Source organism: Coccinella septempunctata, chromosome 1 (assembly GCF_907165205.1).
Source record: "Coccinella septempunctata chromosome 1, icCocSept1.1, whole genome shotgun sequence".
NCBI lineage: Eukaryota > Metazoa > Arthropoda > Insecta > Coleoptera > Coccinellidae > Coccinella > Coccinella septempunctata.
Genome location: NC_058189.1, coordinates 41,670,976 through 41,693,106, shown reverse-complemented (window position 1 = coordinate 41,693,106; position 22,131 = coordinate 41,670,976). Strand labels below are relative to the sequence as shown.

At 35.4% G+C, this 22,131-nt stretch overlaps 1 protein-coding gene across 4 annotated transcripts in view; it reads right to left on the bottom strand.

The window, feature by feature from the left end:
- Nucleotides 1-8,927: 8,927 nt before the first annotated feature.
- The window catches only part of LOC123322750 (solute carrier family 15 member 1-like), a 29,333-nt gene continuing 16,129 nt past the window's right edge, over nucleotides 8,928-22,131 (bottom strand). For all 4 annotated transcript variants that reach the window (XM_044910761.1, XM_044910762.1, XM_044910764.1 and 1 more), the window contains 7 exons: nucleotides 20,164-20,267; nucleotides 16,071-16,217; nucleotides 15,871-15,985; nucleotides 15,404-15,532; nucleotides 13,466-13,573; nucleotides 10,485-10,682; nucleotides 8,928-9,094 (listed from right to left, as the gene is read on the bottom strand). In XM_044910761.1, coding sequence (XP_044766696.1) covers nucleotides 9,065-9,094; nucleotides 10,485-10,682; nucleotides 13,466-13,573; nucleotides 15,404-15,532; nucleotides 15,871-15,985; nucleotides 16,071-16,217; nucleotides 20,164-20,267 — 831 coding nt within the window. In that variant the 3' untranslated portion in view covers nucleotides 8,928-9,064. The remainder of the gene's footprint in view (nucleotides 9,095-10,484; nucleotides 10,683-13,465; nucleotides 13,574-15,403; nucleotides 15,533-15,870; nucleotides 15,986-16,070; nucleotides 16,218-20,163; nucleotides 20,268-22,131) is intronic.

Here is a 22,131-nt window from a genome sequence, read left to right as displayed (position 1 = left end):
CCATCCTCAGAACAACTGAAATGAAGATACTAAGAACCATATCTGGATATACACTGAGGGACAGGAAGAGGAACACAGCCATTTTGGAAGAATGCCAAGTCCAAGACATTGTCAAATGGGGAAGAGCGCGACGACGTTACTGGAACAACCATGTCAGCAGAATGAACGCGGAGAGAATAGCTAAGATCGCCCGAGACGGAATCCCAAATACCAGAAGACCCGTAGGCAGACCTCCCAAACGCTGGAAAGACTCCTGGGTGTCTACATCCATAGAGGATTAGAGTGGAATTTACAAGCCTCAGGCTTAACATAAGAAGAAGAAGAAGAAGAAGAATTAAGAAGAGAAGACAAGGTTTCAGGAAGTGCTTTAGAATTCAGGTCCGCTCATTCAAATATTAGGTAACCCTGATAATCAAATATCTACAATATATCACACGGTAGCGAACATACTCAATGTAAGTGAATCTATATAATGTTTCATCTAAATCAATATGACTTATATTTTAACTGAATGTCTCCACAATCAGAAAGATTGTGAATAAAGAGGATGACAAAGAATTTCCTTCTATTGGGAGACCCAAAAAAGTGGTGGCATTTGAGAATTTTATTTTAGAGGGAACGAATGCGGCTACACACTGCCCAACTCGGTCGGGCCGACAAACCGACTTGGTTGGGTTGGATGTGAAATCGGTCCGTGTGTAGCTATGACCGCCGACAGATGATTTGTCGGGTCTTGTCGTACGGCTTAAGCAGGCCCTTCACGTACAGTTTTTCTTGACTCCCGATGCGACGCTCCTTCGCTCCATTCCAAAATTCGAACGGGATCGTCTCGCATCTGACTCGGCGCGAGACGTTCCAACCAGTCTAAATTCCTGGAGCGAAGCACTCCAGGAGTCATCAAAAACCGAACGTGAAGGGACGACTCTCGCGCCGCTCCAATTCGAGCGAGGATAGTTATATCGTAAAACATCGAAAGAAACAAGGATAGAATTGCTTTCGTGGTTTTTTCGCAGTTCGCAAGATATTTTTGAAAGATAGACGCCTTTTTTTTGAATGGCGAGAAACTTTTCCACTGAATTCATTGGATTATATAAATTTTTCCATGCTTATGGAAAATTAAATGCACTGCAGATATTCCAACAAAAATTTTAGGTTTAAGTTTAAAGTTTAAAATCGAGTTTAAAATTGTTTAATTGATTTCTGCAAAAGCATTCAACCGGAAGCAGATAAGGCCGCTCCTCATGAAAATATCGGAATTAATGTATTTGGCGTGCTGTATTGGAATGCACGTGTAGTTTCATCTCTACACTTCGCTCCGGGAATCACGCCACCCAACCACACGACCGACCGACCAAGTTGGATCGTGTGGAGCGCTGTCGCCGCTGTCGGGTGGAAACGAACTCATTCTGCATTCAGATGTCGACTGGAGAGGTATTCGCTGCTGCAAAAATTGCTGCCACCATTGATCCGAGCGATGTATACTCCAGCGATCGTGAAATTCAACTGACCAAGTTGGACGGCGGTTGTGCCGTCTGTACGCAACGCCCAATCTGGTCGTGCCGACAGTTGGCCCGACCGAGTTGGGCAGTGTGTAGCCGCTTTTAGAATGCGTTCCAGAAAATTCATTTTTACTAGTTTTCATTCGACTTGTCCTATACATTGTAAATGTATAATTATTATTATATATCAAAGTATTAAAAATTAAAAGCTATAAATACGAGCCAGTTTTCCTCAATAATCGTTAATTCATGTAAAATTTTTGTTTAAAGTTGAAGTTCCCTTTGCCTTAAAACTTCCTTTCATTTTTATTTACTTCCGTTGATGCAAGGTGATTTTTGTTGAAGAATTTAATATTCTGTAATTATCCGTTAATTTCATCGAGTGATACCAATCCCAAACCATTGCGTCATATGCAATTCGGGTTGATTTTTTTTAAATCTACAACTGATCTAACGTATTCAACGTTTAGCCAGAGAAGATAACCAACAAGCTACTGCATATTATGTGTCAATAATTCAATTCTTTTCCATAGCAAAAATAAATATATTTAAAAGTTGATCTCTTGTATTTTCCATGCAAATAACTAGATTTAGTATGCCTTCAATCAGTTTGTCAATTATGTTCTTCACACTGATTTAAAACCCAAAAATATTTTGACAATATTTTAACCCCACATTTTCGTACTATACAAAGTGGAATGTTTCAAATTTCCATGATCAACTGAGTGCTAAAATAAAAGTGAATGGAGTATAGTTAAGTCTGTCAAAATTTCACGGAATAGTCAAACTTTAACTGGGTTCAAGCTTGAACTTGAAATGTAGAACTGGGCTTCAGAGGCAAACAGCTTACAGATGTTCGAAATGTTTTAACAAACTGCGAAAGGATATACAGAAATAAGATAAACAGCAAACACTAGAAGAAGTTGAGAATATAAAGTTAAGATCATTTCAAGAATGAATGGCACCTATATAGTGAAACGGGTATTTAGCTAAAGAAAAATGCAAGTAATATGAAGATAAAGTCGGTACTTAGACAGAGGCAACGATCAATTATTCGAAGAGTGGAGTTAATGAACGAATAATTCCGCCGATTAGCGTGTTTTAAATAAAATGAACGTAAATTTTAAGTAAGGCCTTCGACTCGGTGAATCGGAGTGCACTATGGAAAATCATGGGACGCCATGGAGTACCCGAAAAATTCTTAGCAGCGTGTAAAAGCCTCCATACCAACAACACCGCTAGAATACAGCAAAATGGCTCTACAATCGACCATTTTTCAACCAAATCTAGAATAAAACAAGGCTGCGCGTTAGCGCCATTTCTGTTCAATATTTCGCCATAGCTATCTCGATAATTGCTGCCTGTAAGAGTTGTTGGATTAAGATTAAGATTTGATGGGGGCCTGTTTAACCTGAAGCGCCTTAGATCAAAAATCCGTACAAAGTTTATCACAGAACTTCAATATGCAGACGACTGCGACTTATCGCTAGCAGCTCAGAGGATCTACAGATAATGTTCAACACATATATACGAAGCTTCGGCCTCAATATTGACAAAACCAAAATCCTGGTAAGCCCGCCAGAAACCTTCAAACAAATATCAGCCTGGAGAATGAAACTCAACAGGTCGAGCAGTTCAAATACTTGGGAAGCTTCATAAATAAGTACTAGGTCTAACCTGGACACAGGAAAACCCGACCGTGTCAATTCGGCATCACGGGCATTCTGAAAGCTAAAGGACAGAGTGTTTCAAAATCATGACCTCAACCTGAAGACCAAGACAGCTGTTTACAAAACAGTAGTCCTCCCAACGCTTCTTTACGGAAGCGAAATCTGGACTCCCTACAGGCGACACATTAAACAAACGCAACAACGTCATCTAAGACAAATATGGCACATCAGATGGTTCCACAAAGTTAAAAATGCAGAAGTCTTGCAGCGCGCGAGTTGTATAACAATTGAGACTCAAGTAACGAGGGCCCGACTAAGATGGAGCGGCCACATTCTGAGGATGCAGGACGCAAGACTCCACAAAATAGCTCTGTACGGCGAATTCTCAAAGGGACCTCGGAAACCAGGAGGCCAGTATAAGCGGTTCAAGGATATACTGTAGTTAATGCCAATCATAACTGGGAACAACTAGCGTTGGACAGATCACAGTGGAGGTATTTGGTCCACAGCTATAATGGAGACTCGAGAAGAATACAGCAGCGGCCAGATCTGGTTGGTGACTATCCATGCCCGGAGTGTGAAAAGATCTGTTGGTCACGGTTGAGTCTTCAGTCATAGGAGGGCACACAGTCGCAAGTAGCCCTAAAAAATTATAAGTTTGATCACCGATAGTCTTTTTGTATATTTATTCTCGGTAATGAAATTCAGCAATGAGATGAGATCATAGGTTGTTACCATCAAGTTCGACAGACGGTCGCAGAAAAAGGTAGGAAGCTTCATTCAATGTTTTGGTTTGTTTTCTCTCGTTCGAGTTCTGGGTTTCGTTTCAGAGTCCTGAAATCAACTCCAAATGAATTGATGATTCTTATTATTGTAAGTAGCTAGGTAGAATTCAACCAATGTTGACGCAAAAGAGGAATTACTTTGCTCTGTTTTTTTATGAGGAATTTTGTTTGTTTTGCACTCCTTGCATGTTTTTTATGAAATTGTGTATTTATTGATCAGCATCGACTAAGTGAGTGTTATAAACAAGTTCTGACTTTCAATTCAGTAGATTTAATTGTTTATTCTATCCATGAGTTTCATTGGAATTTTTTCCTCGGGAAAATACAAAATATAATCACAAAGTCCTGTTCTTTTGGCGCGATGGACCTAACCACATTTTTCCCTTTCAGAAAAGAATAGATTTTTTTAGCATCTCCTAAATATGTAATAGCCTTTGTGCAGTGGATAAACGGTTCTACCATGAATCACTTTATGGGTGCTCACGACAGAATAGAATAGTCAGTTATTTTTTGAACAATTCAGCTATTCAGCCTGCGCTGCGCGAAATGGAATTTATGAATAGCGGCAGCCAGTTTTCTGGATATTTCAAGATTATGAAAAGATTCACCTTTCCATTTGAGTATTTTTCCATTGTTTTTCATAATCCAAGAATTCCTCATATTGGCGGCCGTTTCAAGTTTTACTACCACGATTAATAGGGATTCATTCGGAAGATGATGAGATAAGATAAGGAAATTTTCTAGATATCATAATTCAACTTCGAAATCCATGCAACCTACTAAAATGAACAATAGTCTGGAACTAGATCCTCGTTATATTTACTTCCCTGTTTGTCAGCAGAAACTCCGTACAAAGTGCACCATTGACTTTTCGCTGCTTTTTCACTTGATTGATGACAAAATATCAGATCAAATAAACTCGATTGATTTCTATTTGGATAAGTCTCGACAACAGGTGACAACTGAAACACAATGACAGAATGAAAGGTTTCGGTGGAATTGTTTTCCACTTGACTTTCTCTGTTTGTCTTCCATACTCTAATTATTGATGTGCATCAACAAGCAAATATTTCCGGAGGCCAATATCAATGTTACTGTGAAGAAAAACATACCTTTTTTATTATATAGGAAAAATCCAGATGTCTAGAACTCCGAAACCAACGGGTGGATTTTTCCCACCAATGGTTTCAGTGTTAATCTTTTGAAAGCCTTTCTTTTCTACGCCGGCGCGTTTGAACCCTCAATTTACCATTATTGGGGTCGGTCTGGTTAGGAAGGAAATTTTGAAAATAGGTCACTGAGGATCTCCACAAGAGCAGTAAAGTGAATCTCATATCCAATTATCGGCCGATTTGTATTTTGAGTCATTTTGTAAAATTGTGAAACTGATGTTCTCTTCACGTCTTTCAAACCGAACTTAAATATGAAACAACATGGCTTATTCAAGGGAAGATCGGTACTGACGAATTTGACACCTTTTATCGATTTCATCTTTGCAAATTTTGATAGTTGCTTTCAGGTAGATGCGGTGTACACAGATATCGCAAAGGCCTTCGACAGGGTACATCATGCTACTCTTGTAAAAATTCTAGAAGATCATGGAATTCAGGGTAGTTGCTAACGTGGATTGAGTCATACTTGTCGAATCATTTTCAATATGTTTATGTGGATGGTGTTGTTTCGTCAGTTTACAAGGTGACATCGGAGGTTCCACAGGGTTCGCATTTGGGCCCACTGCTTTTTTCTTTTTATATTAACGACGTATCTGACGCTTTCGTTAATTTTGAACTTGATGATTTGAAATTGTATCAAAAAACATGAAGACGTTGTAGAATTTCAAAACGATCTTAATAAATTCTCCGATTTCTGTTCAAGTCGTTATTTATTCTTGAATGCGTAGAAGAGCAAACACATAAAACACACTAAAAACGTGAACCCCTTTCCCTGTCTGTCAATGGTTGTGCTCTGCTCTGAATAAAGTGAAAGTAATCAAAGATCTTGGAATTTAGAACATATAGATCTAATAGTTGCTAAAGCTTTTAAAATGTGCTAAGAGATTCCAAACAATTCTGTCTGGAGACATTCAAATTATTATTTTTCGCATTGGTGCGTAGTAATTTAGAATAAATATGCTACACTTGTTTGGAATCCTTTTTATTATAAATACATTGCAGATTGGAGGGGGTTCAGAAGAAGTTTACAAAACTTATGCAGTACAGATTTGGTGATCGTCATTCAGTATGTCCATATCAATCAAGATTGAAAGATGATAAGTTTGGAGCAGAGAAGGGTTGTTTTCGATGAGATGTTTTTGTACCGTATGGTCAACGATTATTTTGATTTTCCCTCACTTGAAAAAATTCATTTTAATGTCCGGTTTGTAGGTAATCGTCGTAAAAAGCTTTTCTTTGTTCCCCGAGCAAGAACTTCACTTTATTATAATTCTGTATTTCTTAGAATAATTAGATTTTTTAACCATCATATCAATAATATCGATATTTTCCATCTGTTCTACGCTGTTTTCAAGAGCATGGTTACTTCTCATATATGTCATAATTATGGATAAAATTTTTTGGTTAATTTATAATTGTAGTAGGTACTTATTTGCTAATTGTTTTTTCCCCCTTCTGTGTTGTTGACTGTGTTAACTAGATCATTATCTTTATAATTTGTTGTGTACCCCTGTAATTGGATGTATTTCTGTTGGGGTTCTTGTTTGTATGTTAAATAAATAAACGAAAATATCATGGTTTCGGAAACAAAGTCCCATTTCTACGAAAATGAGGGTTTTCAATAAACTACTTCTTTTTCTACCGTAGAATTAGGTACCTACTGCCACGTTAATTTCGTGAGATTCTTAAATCATTTAGAACTCAACTAAAGATGTTTGTCTCATTCAAAATTGTGTTTGTATGATAACATTAGCAGGGTTTTTTGTGAAAAGTGGATAGAAATCACGATTATTCTGATGAAGTTTTATTGAAATTATTTATGGAAAAATTTTTATTTGATGATGTGAACATCTACATTCCAGTTTTGAATGATTTATAATTTAACGACATTCGACATAAACATGTCAGTAATTCTATGTAAGCAACAGAAGTCGTACGCTCAAAACTCTCAAATCATAAAGTTTTCACTCTTCTACTGATGCTACCTAGGTATTCCTGAAACAAAAACGAGCAATGAGAGTAATAGAAAAGCACACAACAGATGTAGCTGCAGGGATATAATCAAAAGGTAAAAGATACTTTTGTACATTCACGAACATAAAAAGCAGAAACATATAGCTACGCGACGGAGGCAGGTATAATTATATTCTACCACAACCATCGCCTGCAAAAAACCAAAAAGAGATTTCAGTTTCTGGGTACAAAAATGTACAACCACTTACCAGCTGAGGTTAGATCACTTCCAACGAAACGGTTCAAGAAAGTAATTAAGGATTACCTGATTGGAAATGTGTTTAACGACATGAAAGAATAGGTCCTTTCGTTTGCATAAAAAGTGTAGTACTTTTCTACACTCGATTTGATTTACACCAGTGTAAAGGAATTGTAGTTTATCTACACATAGTCAAAAGGAGATGTAGATAAACTACACCTCCTCTACATTGGTGTAAATTCAATCAGCAATCGAATACTAAAATCGAGTGTAGAAAAGTGCTACACTTTTTATGCAAACGAAAGGACCTAATGTTTAGCACACAAATGCAGTTGCCAGACATAGTATAATATGTTGTTTCTGAATGCGTGTCTCATACACGGTGTAAGATTGTATAGACTAGTATAGAGTCACTTTGATATTTATGACAGAACGACAGAAGGTAAATATATGAGTATGACTAGTATGAGTAGAAAAACGATACATCATTAGATGTGTTTCTTTATTTTCTCTGATAAAAAGTAGGGCGTTTATTTTGAAAAAATCAACCTTCTGCCGTTTTTGTATAGAGTGGAAAGACGAAGAGCACCATGTAGGTGTTACACAATAGATATTTGTGCAACCAGTTGGGAAAAGCAGTATTTTTCGTAAGAACGCGAAATACGAAAAATAGTGTTTCCCACAATATTTTTTCTAATTTTGAATAGGATATTGCTATGAGTTCAAATTAAAAATACCAAAAACGTCTTTAAACGCTTCTCTCGGAGATTACTTTAAAATCGTTTAATGACGGAAATTATTCAAATTTTCACTCCGTTACTATGAAAGCCAGTATCGTTTCATCATCATTTGCGAAATATTTTACTTTTCGTAACTGGTTGCGAAAAGCAAAACGTTTCAAAACGTCAAAGAGTTTTGAAAAGTGTCACTTAATATATCAAAATTATAAAAAGTAAATTTTTTCCAAACGAAACTTATTCTCAGGATCTCAGTGATCCATTTCAAAAATTTCAGCCTTCTAAAATATGAAATGTCTCTTCTATGTCTATTTCATTGGATCTATGTTTTTGTGATTTTTTTGTGGAAAACCGATAATATCTTCGAAAGTATCAGAAATAAGGATAGGTAACTACAAGACAAAAATATGCGGGTGGGAATTAAGAAGCGAAAAAAATTATAATAAATAGGGTGTTCCATTTAAAATAATGGAAGTTTTGTTTTGTAATTCCGTATAAGCGGCACGCAACATTGACAATATTTTAGTCACATAGATCAGAAGCGTAAACCCTAGTACCCAAATTTTCAGAACAATCCTATGATCCGCTCTCCGTAAACGTCTAATAGGCCACTCATCGTGGGATACCCTGTATAGATAAGTAATATGCGGATACCTTAAACTGTGTATCTCAAAAAAAAGGCGACTTGTCCAAGCTTTCAAGTTAATGAGACGCTAAACTCAGATATCATGAGTATTTTGTTCGATGCCAATTTTATACCATCAGTGCAAGGTTCGACGTAATTTCTGTGAATAGTGAAATAGTGAATACCTACACCATGTTTAAGAAGAGGAATGTGTGAAGAAGTTTATGTTTCAGCGCTCATAACACTTTTTTATTCATTCCTTAAAGTACACTATGTAGTTCATAATATGGGTATAGGTACAACATAGAATATAAAATAAAATCGAATGCTAATATAATACAAATAAACAAACTGGGGAAATGCTCTATTTTTCATCCACTACGTTCTTCACCTCCTAAAAAACAATAAGAAAATTAGCAAATATGATACCATTATCATTCAACACGTAAGTATGCAATTTTTATGGATAAAATCATCATCCGAGCCTGAACAATACGACCAAAAATTACTATATAAAAAAATTATATTAACACCCCAATTTATTTTCTCCAAAGGCCGTCGACCAAAGTCGTTCATTCATGTCGTGTTAATATCTTGAGATACTTGATAATCCAAAGGTGAAATAATTAATTTCCGCTTTTCCTTTCTACACAAAATTGTGTCAAGATTTCTTTGTTTTGGGTGAGTTATGGGTGAGTCTTCGACTTGTAGACGAATTGGTCCCAATATGAGCCCCCCTTTTTTTCACTTAATCTTGGGATCTCACGAATAAATATCCAATAAATGACACACTGCAAGCTTATTATCAAAAAAATTTAGGTGGGATTTGTATGAAAAATTGCTCTCGCCTCTTAATGGCAGAAGGATGGCATATTGAAGAGCTCTTATTTATTTAGTTGAAAAAAAATTCAACCGGCTGTTCACAAAAATCGAATTTTGAATCGACTTCTCATCAAAACTTTTACTATTTCAATTGAGAATCATATATTTTTGATATATTTATGATTCTTCAACTTCCTGAATAGGGAATAAGCTTAACACGTTGACTGTCCCATGCATCACATATGATGCATAAAGATTTTCGGCAGGAGTCCATGAGTCGTATGCGATTCATTTAACGTTCAAGCTGAATATGGTTGCAGTGTGGTCGGTTTATATGGGCTGAACGTCTTGTATGTATGTATGTCTTGTATGTATTGATAAACTCAATCATAATTAATCATACATGATTCAAGAAACGTCAGCATCAAGCCTTCCATTGGACTTGAAAATTTTTTCATAGAATATACTTTTTATCATTCAAAAGTAACGCTTATCTTTGGATAAATGTGGTGGACGTGGGGGGTGAAGAAAAAATTAGAAAGAGGACAGTCAACGTGTTAAATATTGACTCTGGAAAGCTTCTTAATATCAGTGGGGCTCATATAATCGAAGTCACATAAAAATAAACAAATTTGATAATTTTTTCAGTATACCAATAGAAAAAACATTGCAAACATTGCATTAGATTTTCTCATCATCCCAGATAACACTTCGAAAATGATTCTCATGAAACTTTTGTAGTTCTCCTTATATTTGTGGATGAGTTCAATAAAGAATGACCCTGTAAATTTATTATGATTTTCGTGATAATCTCAAAAACTTGTGTTCATGTTCACACAATAGTAAAATTTCGTTTATTTCACTATAACTTTTTGTTAGCAAAATCATCCACTCTGAATATAAATTTTTTCCTGTACCCTAAGGGGTAAGGAGTATCGATGAAAAATTGTTAAAAATATCACCTCCTCCTCTTCATCTTCATCTTCATCATTGCTGTACATAGGTACGGAGTCTCCATTGATCAGGGGAGATTTTTCTCCGCGAAACAGGTAAATTGAGCTATCTGCCTCCAATTGGACGAATCTGTATCTTGATGCCATTTCGAGGAAGACCAACATATCAGCAATGATCAGAATGGCAAATAAGAAAAATTCGTGAGCCTGAAACGGTCAGTATATACTTATACAGAGTGTGGCTTGTAAAAGGATATATGTACAATAATAAGACGATGAAGCAAATATTATAAAAAAAGTGATGATCCAACTTTGAAATCGAGGGGAAAAATTTTCGATCACTTTCATTTTTTTGTGTGTTCAACAGTTCAACCCCTTCTTTAGAACAGGAAATTCTACGACAATTTGTATAGGAATCGTGTTTCCCATTATATGTGCGTTCATGTGCATCATTCCGAAACTCATTTCCTCTTCAGAGACATAAGAACCTGTTCTGATATCTGATTGTCCAAACCGTTTGGCGTAGAAATAGTACGGAATCTCCGATTTTTAACACTTTTCTATGTATTAACATCACCTGTATGTAAAGGGTGTTTCAAATTGCGCGGTTTTTTTTAAGAATAAATAGAATATAGATGGCGCACCGAATTCGTCTGGGTATTTTGACATTTAAAAAGTACGATGTACGACATTTATAAAAATGGCTTCGTACACGATACAACAACGCGTTCAAATTTTCAAATTATTTCATGAAAATCAGCGTTCTGTGAAAAGTGTTTTTAAAAAATTACATGAATTTTATGGTTTACATTATCGTCCATCTGAAAGCACTGTTGGTCGAATTATTAACAAATTTCAAGAGACTGTTCGGTGATAATCGAATTTTTGTGGCCAGAATATTGATAAAGAGGACATTTGGTTTCAACACCTCACTTTGCAAATGACACAATTGATTTATTGAAACAATAATTTCCTGGATGAATAATCTCCTTAAACGCTGATGTCAATTGGCAACCACGATCATGTGATTTGACACCGTTGGACTTTTTTCTTTGGGGGTTATGTGAGAAGCCAGGTCTATAAGAATAATCCACAATCGATTCCTGAACTAAAGAATGAAATAATTCGTGTCATAAGTGAGTTAGAGCCTTAATTATGTCAAAATTTCATTGAAAATTTAAACGAAGGAGTAGACGTCTGTAGAGCTGCAAGAGGAGGCCATTTGGCAGCTTTATTTTTCGTACATAAATGTCATAACCGATACTTTAATCACCAATAAACAGTTTTTGAAAACGATTGCAAATTATGTGTTTTATTTATTTTTTTAAAAAAACGCGTAATTTGAAACACCCTTTAGTATATAATGGAATGTTCAGCGTAATTTTCACCAGTTTTGAAAAATCTGATTAACTCAAAAATTTGCACAAGTTTCGAGTGTCGATGATAAAATAATTTTGTCGAAAATTTGATTGGATATATCATCCCAGTTCATCAGTATAAGAAGAAAAGGAGCCGGCACCTTCACCAATTCGCCTTTTCGTAACGAAACCAAAAAATGAATCGAATTCAATTTAACTTAATGTTACTTTGAAGTTTCAAATTTCAAAATTACTGTCAGTGAGGCGCGTATTAATGAAAAAACTTCTGCAAACAACCATTGTAAGATCTATATTTTCCATTAGGTACTCGTGAAAAAAATGAGAAATTAAACAACACAAAGAAAAAGGAGACTGGCGAGAAAATGATAAAAACTATCAACCGATGTTGACAACCATAGTTTTATGATTGACGTTTGACCCATGTTTTCATTTTGAAAATTCTTATTTGTAGAGTTTTCTAGTTGTTATTTTTTCGAGCATAACTACTGACTTTCTTGAATGATGAAATATTTTTATATCCCCAACTATTTTGGATCTTTTCTTGCACAATTTCATTAAACGAGATTAATTCCTTAAACATCCTTTTTTTCCATAGAGGTTCTATCTATGCTTAAACGTCGTTTTAGAGCTTTAAGCTTCGTTCAATTAAACGGTGCATACGGCCATAAGGTTCCTAATTTCATTCAGTTTGAAAATGAGTCATGAGATTAGTGAAAAACTGGTAAGAATTATTCGAAATACTCTACGAAGAAAACTTTGAATATTTTAATTTTAACACATCAGTTTGTGATCTCTACATAATCAATGAAATTTGGGCTGTTCCTGTGGACCGAAAAATTTTTCAATAAAAATTAAAACTTATATTATCCAAACTTTTATTTTGACTTATTTTTATATACCTTCCCATTATGTATTTGAAGAATTTCATCATGAACAATAATGATAGGAAATTTTCTCACAGGGGTTAGGACCACTATATAAAACAACTTCATAAAGAAACCGACGTTTCGTCCATATATTTGGACATCTTCAAGGCTGCAAGGTGAACAAAAAAATTACAAACAAATAGATAAAACGAAACTCACATACAGGTAACTCAGCGTAAGCTGAATGTTGTTCAGTGTAGTTTGGTCAAATTGTCACAAACTAAAACCATGAATGAATAAATCACAAATTCTTCAATAAAATCTCCAAAATACCACGAACAACAATATACTTATAATATTTAGCTTCCGGTGAGTTATCCGTGTGTGAGTTTCCTTTTATCTACCCGTCTGTAATTTATTTGTTCACCTTCCAGCCTTGAAGAAGTCTAAATATATGGACGAAACGTCAGAGTTGTTATAAAAATGTTTTATTTAGTAGTCCTTACCCCTGTGGGAAACTTTACTATTATTCAAAGGAAGAACGTGAAAACTATTATAATGGAGAATAATATTATATTTTCATTTTAAAATAGACATCCTGGACCTATAATGAGTTACTTTTGGAATATCATCCGGAGGAATTACATTAAAATTTCTTCACTAATGGTATAAATGTGATTTCACAACACAGTTCAGTTAAAAATAATTTTATATGTATATACAAAACAGTGGAACTGAGCCTCACCTGACTCCTGAAGAAATTGGCCTGTGTGATTAGAATGACAAAAAAATTGCCAACTGCCACGCTCAAATACCATCCTGCAATTGTCACAGTTTTCATGGACTTTGGTGCCTGAAATGATCCCAGAATTTTATTTCAACGTTTCATATTGATTTCATCCCCACTTCAAGATAAAAGTCTATACGAAAGGAACATTTTTTATAATTCGTTACACATCAGGCCTCCACAATAAAATAACTAGCCAATCCACTACTGAATATTGATTTGTTATCCCTATGATCTGTAATGTGAGGCGATCTGTGAACCTAGATCGAGAAGTCCTCTCACTGGTTGACTGGTTCCTGGTTGGGAATTGGGATTTATATACCTTTCTAATTACGAGGATGTATTGATATCTAGTTAGCCTAGACCAGTTCTATGCATAAAAAAAATATTGCGTTACCATGGCAACGAAAAATATCTCATTAGAAGAAAGAAAAAAACTTTTAAGTTCGAAAAAGATTCCTTATTACAATTACCATCCGGATGCTGTATTGGAAAATGAACATCACAAGCTCTACTGGGATCGATCGGTTTTCACTGACCGGAAAATAACTCACAATAGACCAGACCTCATATTGCTCAATAAGGATGAGAACACAGCACTATTTATCGACGTGGCGATTCCAAATAATAACAATCTTCTGGATAGACAGAGCGAAAAAATTTCAAAATACAGAGATCTAGAGGAACAAACCAGGAGACAGTGGAAGCTGAAAGATATAAAGACCATCCCTATTGTCATTTCATCGACATGCCTGATGAGGAAGAAACTACCAGAGAACTTGAGGAAACTTCAGTTGGACGAAAATATCTATAGAGTCATGCAGAAGGCAGTACTGCTGGGAACGGCGAGAACTGTACGCAAGTACATGGGGAATGAAGAGGAACACCGTCTGCTTCGACAGGAAGTGCGGGTAGATCAAGAGTCTAACCGACAGCAAGAAACCGAGGAGCGGCACGAACCCGACCACCACCACTAGCCCGAAAACTTGGAAAGGGCTCCAACAGAGCTTAATCCTTTTGATATCTGAGATATCTGGGATAAGTGAATGTTCCTCTGGAGAGGAGTGTGAAAGCCGCAAGGCTAAAGTCATATATTTCCATTTGACCATGTTCATATAGTACTGGAATTGCCAGATAGATACATATAAATACAAAACAAACAAGTTCATTTGACGTAATTACAAATGCATTAACACATACAATAAAATGAAAACACAGAATGTCAGGACCCTGAGAGATATTCAACTGTAGAGTAGAATGCCCTTTCTAAGAGGAATGATCGAAGAACAAATTAACACCCACGTCCTCCAGTTTTCTCATTTTGACCATTACGAAACATAAATATACCGAAAATTCAAAGAACCCCACCCTTGAAACTGAGTTGGACGCTTTCTGTGAAATTTTTGAAACTGGATACTTTGGCTGAATTCAACTCTGTTTAAATGATCCATAGATGTGTAGTGTCATAGATTTAGCTATTTATTCTGAAGGTCATATTATATCAGGGGCGGCATAGCTAAAATGGTAGAAGAAAAAAGTTTTTCTTTTGACCTCAAGAATCTATTGTTTCAATATTTGTAAGAGTCAAAGACTAACCCTGTATATAGCCTTATCGGCGTTAATTTCACTTTCTTTAATAATCTATTTTATGTTGTAAATTCTGTAAGTTTGAAAATTGTTTTCACTTTGTTTCATTCTAGTGTTTTAATTTTCCTCATTTATTATTATTCATATTATTATTCATATTATCCATATTATCCTGATTCTCCATAGGTACCGAAGTACCCCTCAGAAGCTCCGTAAGCTTGTACGCGTTCGGAGAATCAGAATAATTAAATTCCTCATGAATTGGGATTCGCTGTCATGTAACATATGAAACATAAAACTATTCTTTACCTGCATGAATGCAAATTCCAATCCAGCTATGGCAAAGAAAATTTCAGCAACGGAGATGAAGAAATATTGTGGGATCAGCCACAATATACAAACTGTGTTTGGAGCTGCCATAGGGTAAACTCGAAAAAACTACGGAAAAAGAATAGAAGCATTATTCTTGAACTTATTATCATTATTACTTATCAGATATGGGTGTCCTAGTAAACATAAAACTAGATTGAGCTTAACAGGCCCCCCAAAAAAAATCTTGGTTGTCGGTCGAATCGCGTCTACCACAAATACAATATTCTATGTGAATCCTTTTTTTACGAACTTCAATCCCCGTCATAAATGGAAATATATGAAACTGTAAAATGATCTCATCGAGGTTGAAATTCCTTCAGACACAATTCGGTTTCAATTCAGGACCCATTCATTTTTGCAACCATCAAGAAATGAAGGACGAAAGGAAGTTATAGAACACTCACCTCAATTCTACGCTTGTTTTCACGAATCACAAGGGCATATATACCACCGAAATCCAAATGAATCTTCCGTAATGCTATCTCTGGAATTTCGTTGCTGTTAATGGAGCAGTTGTAACTGTAAATCATGAAAACTTTAATTTTGTTAAAATCTTCCTTCGATAGTGCGGTATGACACAATTCTTCCTGAACTTTTCACTTACTCTCCATCTGGTAGCTCCATATAAGCTGAAGTCGCAAGATAATTGTTCAGGGAATCTTGAACGAAGTAAATGTCCTGGAAGCCTTCCGAATTCATCAAACTTATTGTAACGTTATGAAGAGACCTACTCGTTTTTATATATGCGATCCTGGAATTGAACAGATTTATCGACACAATGTTCTATCTATAAGGTGGCTAGTACAAAGCGCCTGGCTACCAGTCATTGATAAGACGAATGCGAAGCCAATGCAAAGTGGGGGAGATGAAACAATGAACATTATAGTTGCGGGGTCCAAGAGGGAAATTCGGTATTTACTCGAGCTTGTCAGATTAATATAAGGGGAGAAACCTTGGATCCTGTAGAGCACCTCTACCAAAAATTAGACCTGCATATGGGGGTAATTGTCTAGGATAGCCTGTCGGAATAGTAAAAAAATAAACGATCATTGTACATATTCGAGCGTGTCAGATTAAGATATAATAATATGTGGTTAATTACATGTTGGAATGTATATATTGTTTTAATCTGACAATTTGAGCGTGACGAAAATGTGTGGGAGGGCCCCAAGCTTGCAAAAAAAAAGTCACATAAACTCTCGTAAACGTAAACTCTCAGATTAACATGAATTTATTATCAGAGACACGTAAGGTATACTACATTCACTTTCATTTTAGCACTCGGTAGGCCATGATAATTTTTTCTAACTAGAACGGAGTAAGGTTGGCACTCATGAAATGTCGTTGATGTCATAACGCCGTTTCCACAACTAATATCAATTAATATTACAAAAATGCCGAAAGTGATTGAAAAAGAGAGAAGGAAGAGTTTCAGGAAGTGCTATTTAGAATTCAGGTTCGCTCATTCAAATAGTAGGTAACCCAGATATTCTAATATCTACAATATATCAGACGGTAGCTTACATATTCAATGTAACTGAATTTATACAAGGTGGGACATCCATAACTTTCCACCCCGAATTTTGAGCTTTGGGATGGAATAGCGGAATAGCAAAAAAACGCTCGGACAGGTCAAATTGTGTAGACAGGGGGACAAAGAAGGGTGTTCAAATGAGTTTGATATCACTACCCCTCTAGCTGCAACCCCTAACAGCTCTCAGTTTTTAATAGGGAAAAGGGGTCGAGCAGCACCTTGTTCACTGAGAAAAATGATACGGTTTACATTTAATAAATATTTATTTGATCCGAATTTATTCACTATAAATTTAATAAGCCAATAATAAATAAACGTGATTTCCCTCAAAGAAATTCAGAAATTTCAGTTATTTATAGTTAATGAGAAATTTATTAAAGCCTAATTTTTTTGGTCCAAATATTGCTTATTTGATAGATATAAATATCGTTTTGTTATCTTAGTCTTAACCTTTATTTCCCAGAAATATATAGTTTATAAATAATCTATTTATTTTTGTTAACATCAAAAAAAAAATTATTTGCCAGCTATGAAATCATTCTCGACTTGTCGAATCTTGTCGATCAATAGATGGCAAGCGTCTGTATTGGTCAAGCAAAGCGTCGGTTCTAGTATTCAGTCTACTATTGAAATTTGATGCAATACAGGGAGATTTCCAGATTAATCTGAATATTATAGATCCCTGATTTTTTTTTCTTGTGGCTTGAGAGTTTGAACAAGCTTATTAGAGCGGTTTCTACAAATAATTTCTTGTCTATGGTGTTAAAAAGAGTGAGTGGAGATAGTGGAGTGAAGTAAAGTGAAGTGAAGTGGGTTCAGTGAGTGTTTTTAATTATGTGGAGAACATTCTAGAGGAGGAAGGATTACCCCATTCGAAAAAGGTCAATTTTTTGAGGATTCAATCAGACGCAGGAGAAGGTTGGTTATTTTTTATGGTGCTGATGATATGTCTATGACTTATTTTGTATTTTTTTTTTATTTTTTTTTCGAATTGAGTGATAATGATAATGATACATGTCAAGCTTTTTCTAATTTGTCATCTGTAATAATAAATTAAAAATAAATGTATTTTCATTGGAGAGTTTTGATTATCCTTTTATTAATGGACTGAATCCAATATAGGTTCATCTCTCAACAAACCTGATAATAACTATTAAGAAATGAAAGAATATTGGGATTCTTGGACTAATTTTATTTATTGTTCCTCAATACAACGCCGACGTTTCGAAACGACTTGTTTCATTTCATCTAACTAAATGGACGATAACCTAAGAACAACTATTAAGAAAGTTCATTATTACTAATAACGAAGCTTATTTTTTATAAACGAAAAACTCAATTCATTATTAATAAATATATTTCAATATATTAATTAATAAGAAATATTTATTTAAGGATATCCAATAAAGCATTTATTTCTGAAAAATAAAGATTCATTACGCCATATTCGAATAAAGCCCATATTACGTATTAATAAATATGCATTATAGTTAATAAATTGTTTTCTCAGTGTTCGAAAGGCAATTCAATTTTCTGAATGAGTGTATTTTTTTTCATCGCTTTATTATTATACAGAGTGACTCAGTATTCCATCAATAACTTTCACACGCCGAATTTGGATCTGTGAGATGGAAAATACGCTCGGACGGGTCAAAAATTGAATTCGATATCACTACCCCTATAGCCGCTACCACTTAGAGCAATTATTTTTGAATAGAGATAATAATAGGTCGAGTAACTTTGTTGAAAGGGTAATTTGCTGTTAGGGTAGCGGATGGAGGGGTAGTGATATCGAATTCAATTTTTGACCCGTCCGAGCGTATTTTCCATCTCACAGATCCAAATTCGGCGTGTGAAAGTTATTGATGGAATACTGAGTCACTCTGTATAATAATAAAGCGATGGAAAAAAATACACTCATGCAGAAAAATGAATTGCTTTTCCAACAAAGATCGATCACTTTTCCCTATTCAAAAATGAGAGCTGTTAGGGGTGGAAAGTTATGGATGGCGTACCCTGTATAATGTTTCATCTGAATCTGAGCGACTTATATTTTAGCTGAATGTTTCCTCAATTAGAAAGATTGAAGAGGATGACAAAAATTTCCTTCCATTAGGAGAAAGTTACTACAGGATTTTCGATGAATGTCATCGTAAAATAAGTTCCAGAACATTAATTTTCCAATTTTCCATTTTACTTGTCCTATACATTGTCAATGTCTTAAGGGATCAATAAATATTTCATTTTTTAAGATCAAAGTATTAAACATAAACAGCCATAAATAGGAGCCAGTTGTCCTGTTAATTGTTAATTCATGTGAAATTTTTGTTTAATGGTGAAGTTCCTCTTGCCTTGAATCTTCCTTTAATTATTTTGACTTTCATTGATGCAAGATGATTTTTTGTTGAAGAATATAAGATTCTTGTAATTATTGCTTGATTACTTCGAGAGATACCCATTCCATGCATCAGATGCATTTCATCTTCGGATTGATTTTTTTGAAATCTACGATTGATGTAACGTCTTTTACCGTTAGCCAAAAAAGATAACTAACATCAACTCTCCTCAAGCTACTGCTTATTATATGTGAATAATTTGATTTTCTTCCATAGCAAAATTAAATATATTCAAAAATTGATCTCTTGTATTTTCCATGCAAAAAGCTAGATTTGGTATGCCTTAAATCAGTTTGTATAAACGCCAATTATGTTCGTCACATATTTTCCGAAGTCATTCGAAATTGTGAAAAAATACGTAATAACTGATATTTTTACGTAGAACGGACAACACAGCACTGATTCAAAACTCAAAAATGTTTTGACGAGCTTCGTACTATACAGAGTGGAATGTGTCAAATTTCCATGGCCAACCGAGTGCTAAAATAAAAGTGAATGGAGTATACTTTATCTTAATCTGACACGCTCGAGTATGTACACCTGACGATTTTTTTTACTTCTTTGAAAACCTGCAGACGCTTTTCCCACCGCTGAAACTGAAAGTGCATACATCATAGATCCTTTTTTTCATTCTAATTTTGAAAGCAATGCTCGAGTGAATCCCGATTAAGCATCGTCGGCTCCCCAACTATTAGCATAAAGTCTAACTTGGGGTTGAATTATCAACATTGCTTCACCCGGATGTAATTATGAAATCTCATTCTTACCTGACTCTAGCTCTACCATTCAGAGATTTCTTGAAGTCGATAGGGTCTGTCTGAAATATTTCTATCCTATTTCTGTCTCCCACGCCTATGATGACGGTTTCAACCTAAGTATAGTTAGTATTTGTCAAAAAGAATGAATATCGTCCTGACAAAATAATAAATACGTGTAAGATTCTTTCGATTATATCCGCAAACACGAATAAGTAAAAAATAATCAGTGACGTGAAATCAGTAGCTTTTTCATCTTCATAACCAGATTGTTCACCCATCCAATTACTGGATATTTTAATTGAAAATTGATTATGAAATTGGCTATAAATGGGTGTTTCGGATTGAACTTATTTTCTAATAATACGATCTCCATGAGGAAGCGTATCACAACCTATTACTGCATTATTAAGTTCAATTGTGTGTTCGAAAATGTGAGATCTCCTATTTATTCAACCAAATAAAATGAAAAAGCTTTCAATATCAGTAGGACAGTAACCCATTAAAGAATAGACGACCCTCAGGACGTATTTTATTCTCTCAGTTCCGCAGTAAAAATCATGAAATTTGGTTAATATAACTCTTGGTACTCGGTTGCTCACATAATTACCATGAATATGCTATGAAAATGTCAATCGGGGCTGTCTGAAACCGTCATCCATAACATAAGCAATTCAATTGATTAATTTTAGTTCTGAAAACCGATTTAAGACATATTTTATTTAGAGATAACCACGTTTTTGTTCGCTAGAAGTGATAAACCAGAGTGAAGACATTTTATCGAGCAAATGGCTGGTGCGAAAGAACGTCCAGGGCAGAAAACCGAGGGGGAGAACCGCCGTGCCTTGTTCCCCGTCCTGTCTGAGTTCTGCCCCTGCTGTGAGTACGATTCCTGGCTGGTGCGAAAGCCCAAGCAAGTAACAGAGCGGAGAACCGCTTCCCACCGCCAGGCTTTGTTTCTCGACCTGCAAATACGTAACTTTTGACAACCCCATTGTCCGCTAAGCTAGAGCTGGCAACGAAAATCGGCAAGGGTTTTGTAATGACTCATAATTAAAAATGATTTAGTATTGAGGGTGTACAGTAGTCAGCACCCAGTCTCAAGGTCAGGTAGTGGTACGCCTAGTGGCGACGCGCTTCGATGTAGGTATATAAAATTACAACATACTCTACAAGTATTTTATAATGATTGAAAATAGTTACTCAGCTAGTTCATAGAACAGAAATCTTGAGAAAGTGGTCAGACCTTATTTTAGTGAAACGCGGTGGGTCAGTAAACCACAGAAGTTGATGCCTTAACGATGTAATTTCAAGAGATTTGTAATGGCTTAAAATGCATTTAGTGCTCAAATATCATACATTATTTGAGAATAAAATAGTCAGACCACATATCAATTGAACAGAGGCAGTCTGCAGTCACCCAAAGTACGAATATTGTAATTTTACATACATCAAAAAGCGTCGCAGCCAGATGTTCCACTACCTGACCTTGAGAGTGGCAGCTGGCTCATGTACACCACCAAAACTAACTAATATTTGAATATGAGCCATTACAAAACTCTTGCCGATTTTCCTCGCAAGCTCTCGGACTATAAGTGAAAGCCTTGGTTTTGGCTGGGCGCGTTCCAGATCGGGTTCCCTTTTCATTCCGTTCAATTAACTCCGTAAAATAGCCATCTTCTCATTATTATTTCGATGTCATACCCAAAATATCCATTAGTTTTGTAGAGTATACTGTTTGCCAAATTCCACTTATTGTACTGTAATTTTTACTTGACTGATACTAGTTTATGTTTATAAATTGATTTTTATAGTTGTGTAAAAGTGATTATTCTGTTCCTTATTTCGAAATATCGAATAAATTTGTGAACTCGGATTTTGACTCTCAATAGTTATCGCTAACACGCGATAACGCGTCTTCGACTTGAAGTCATCACGATAGGTAAGCGATTTCCCCTCTAGACTAGCTGAGACATCCGA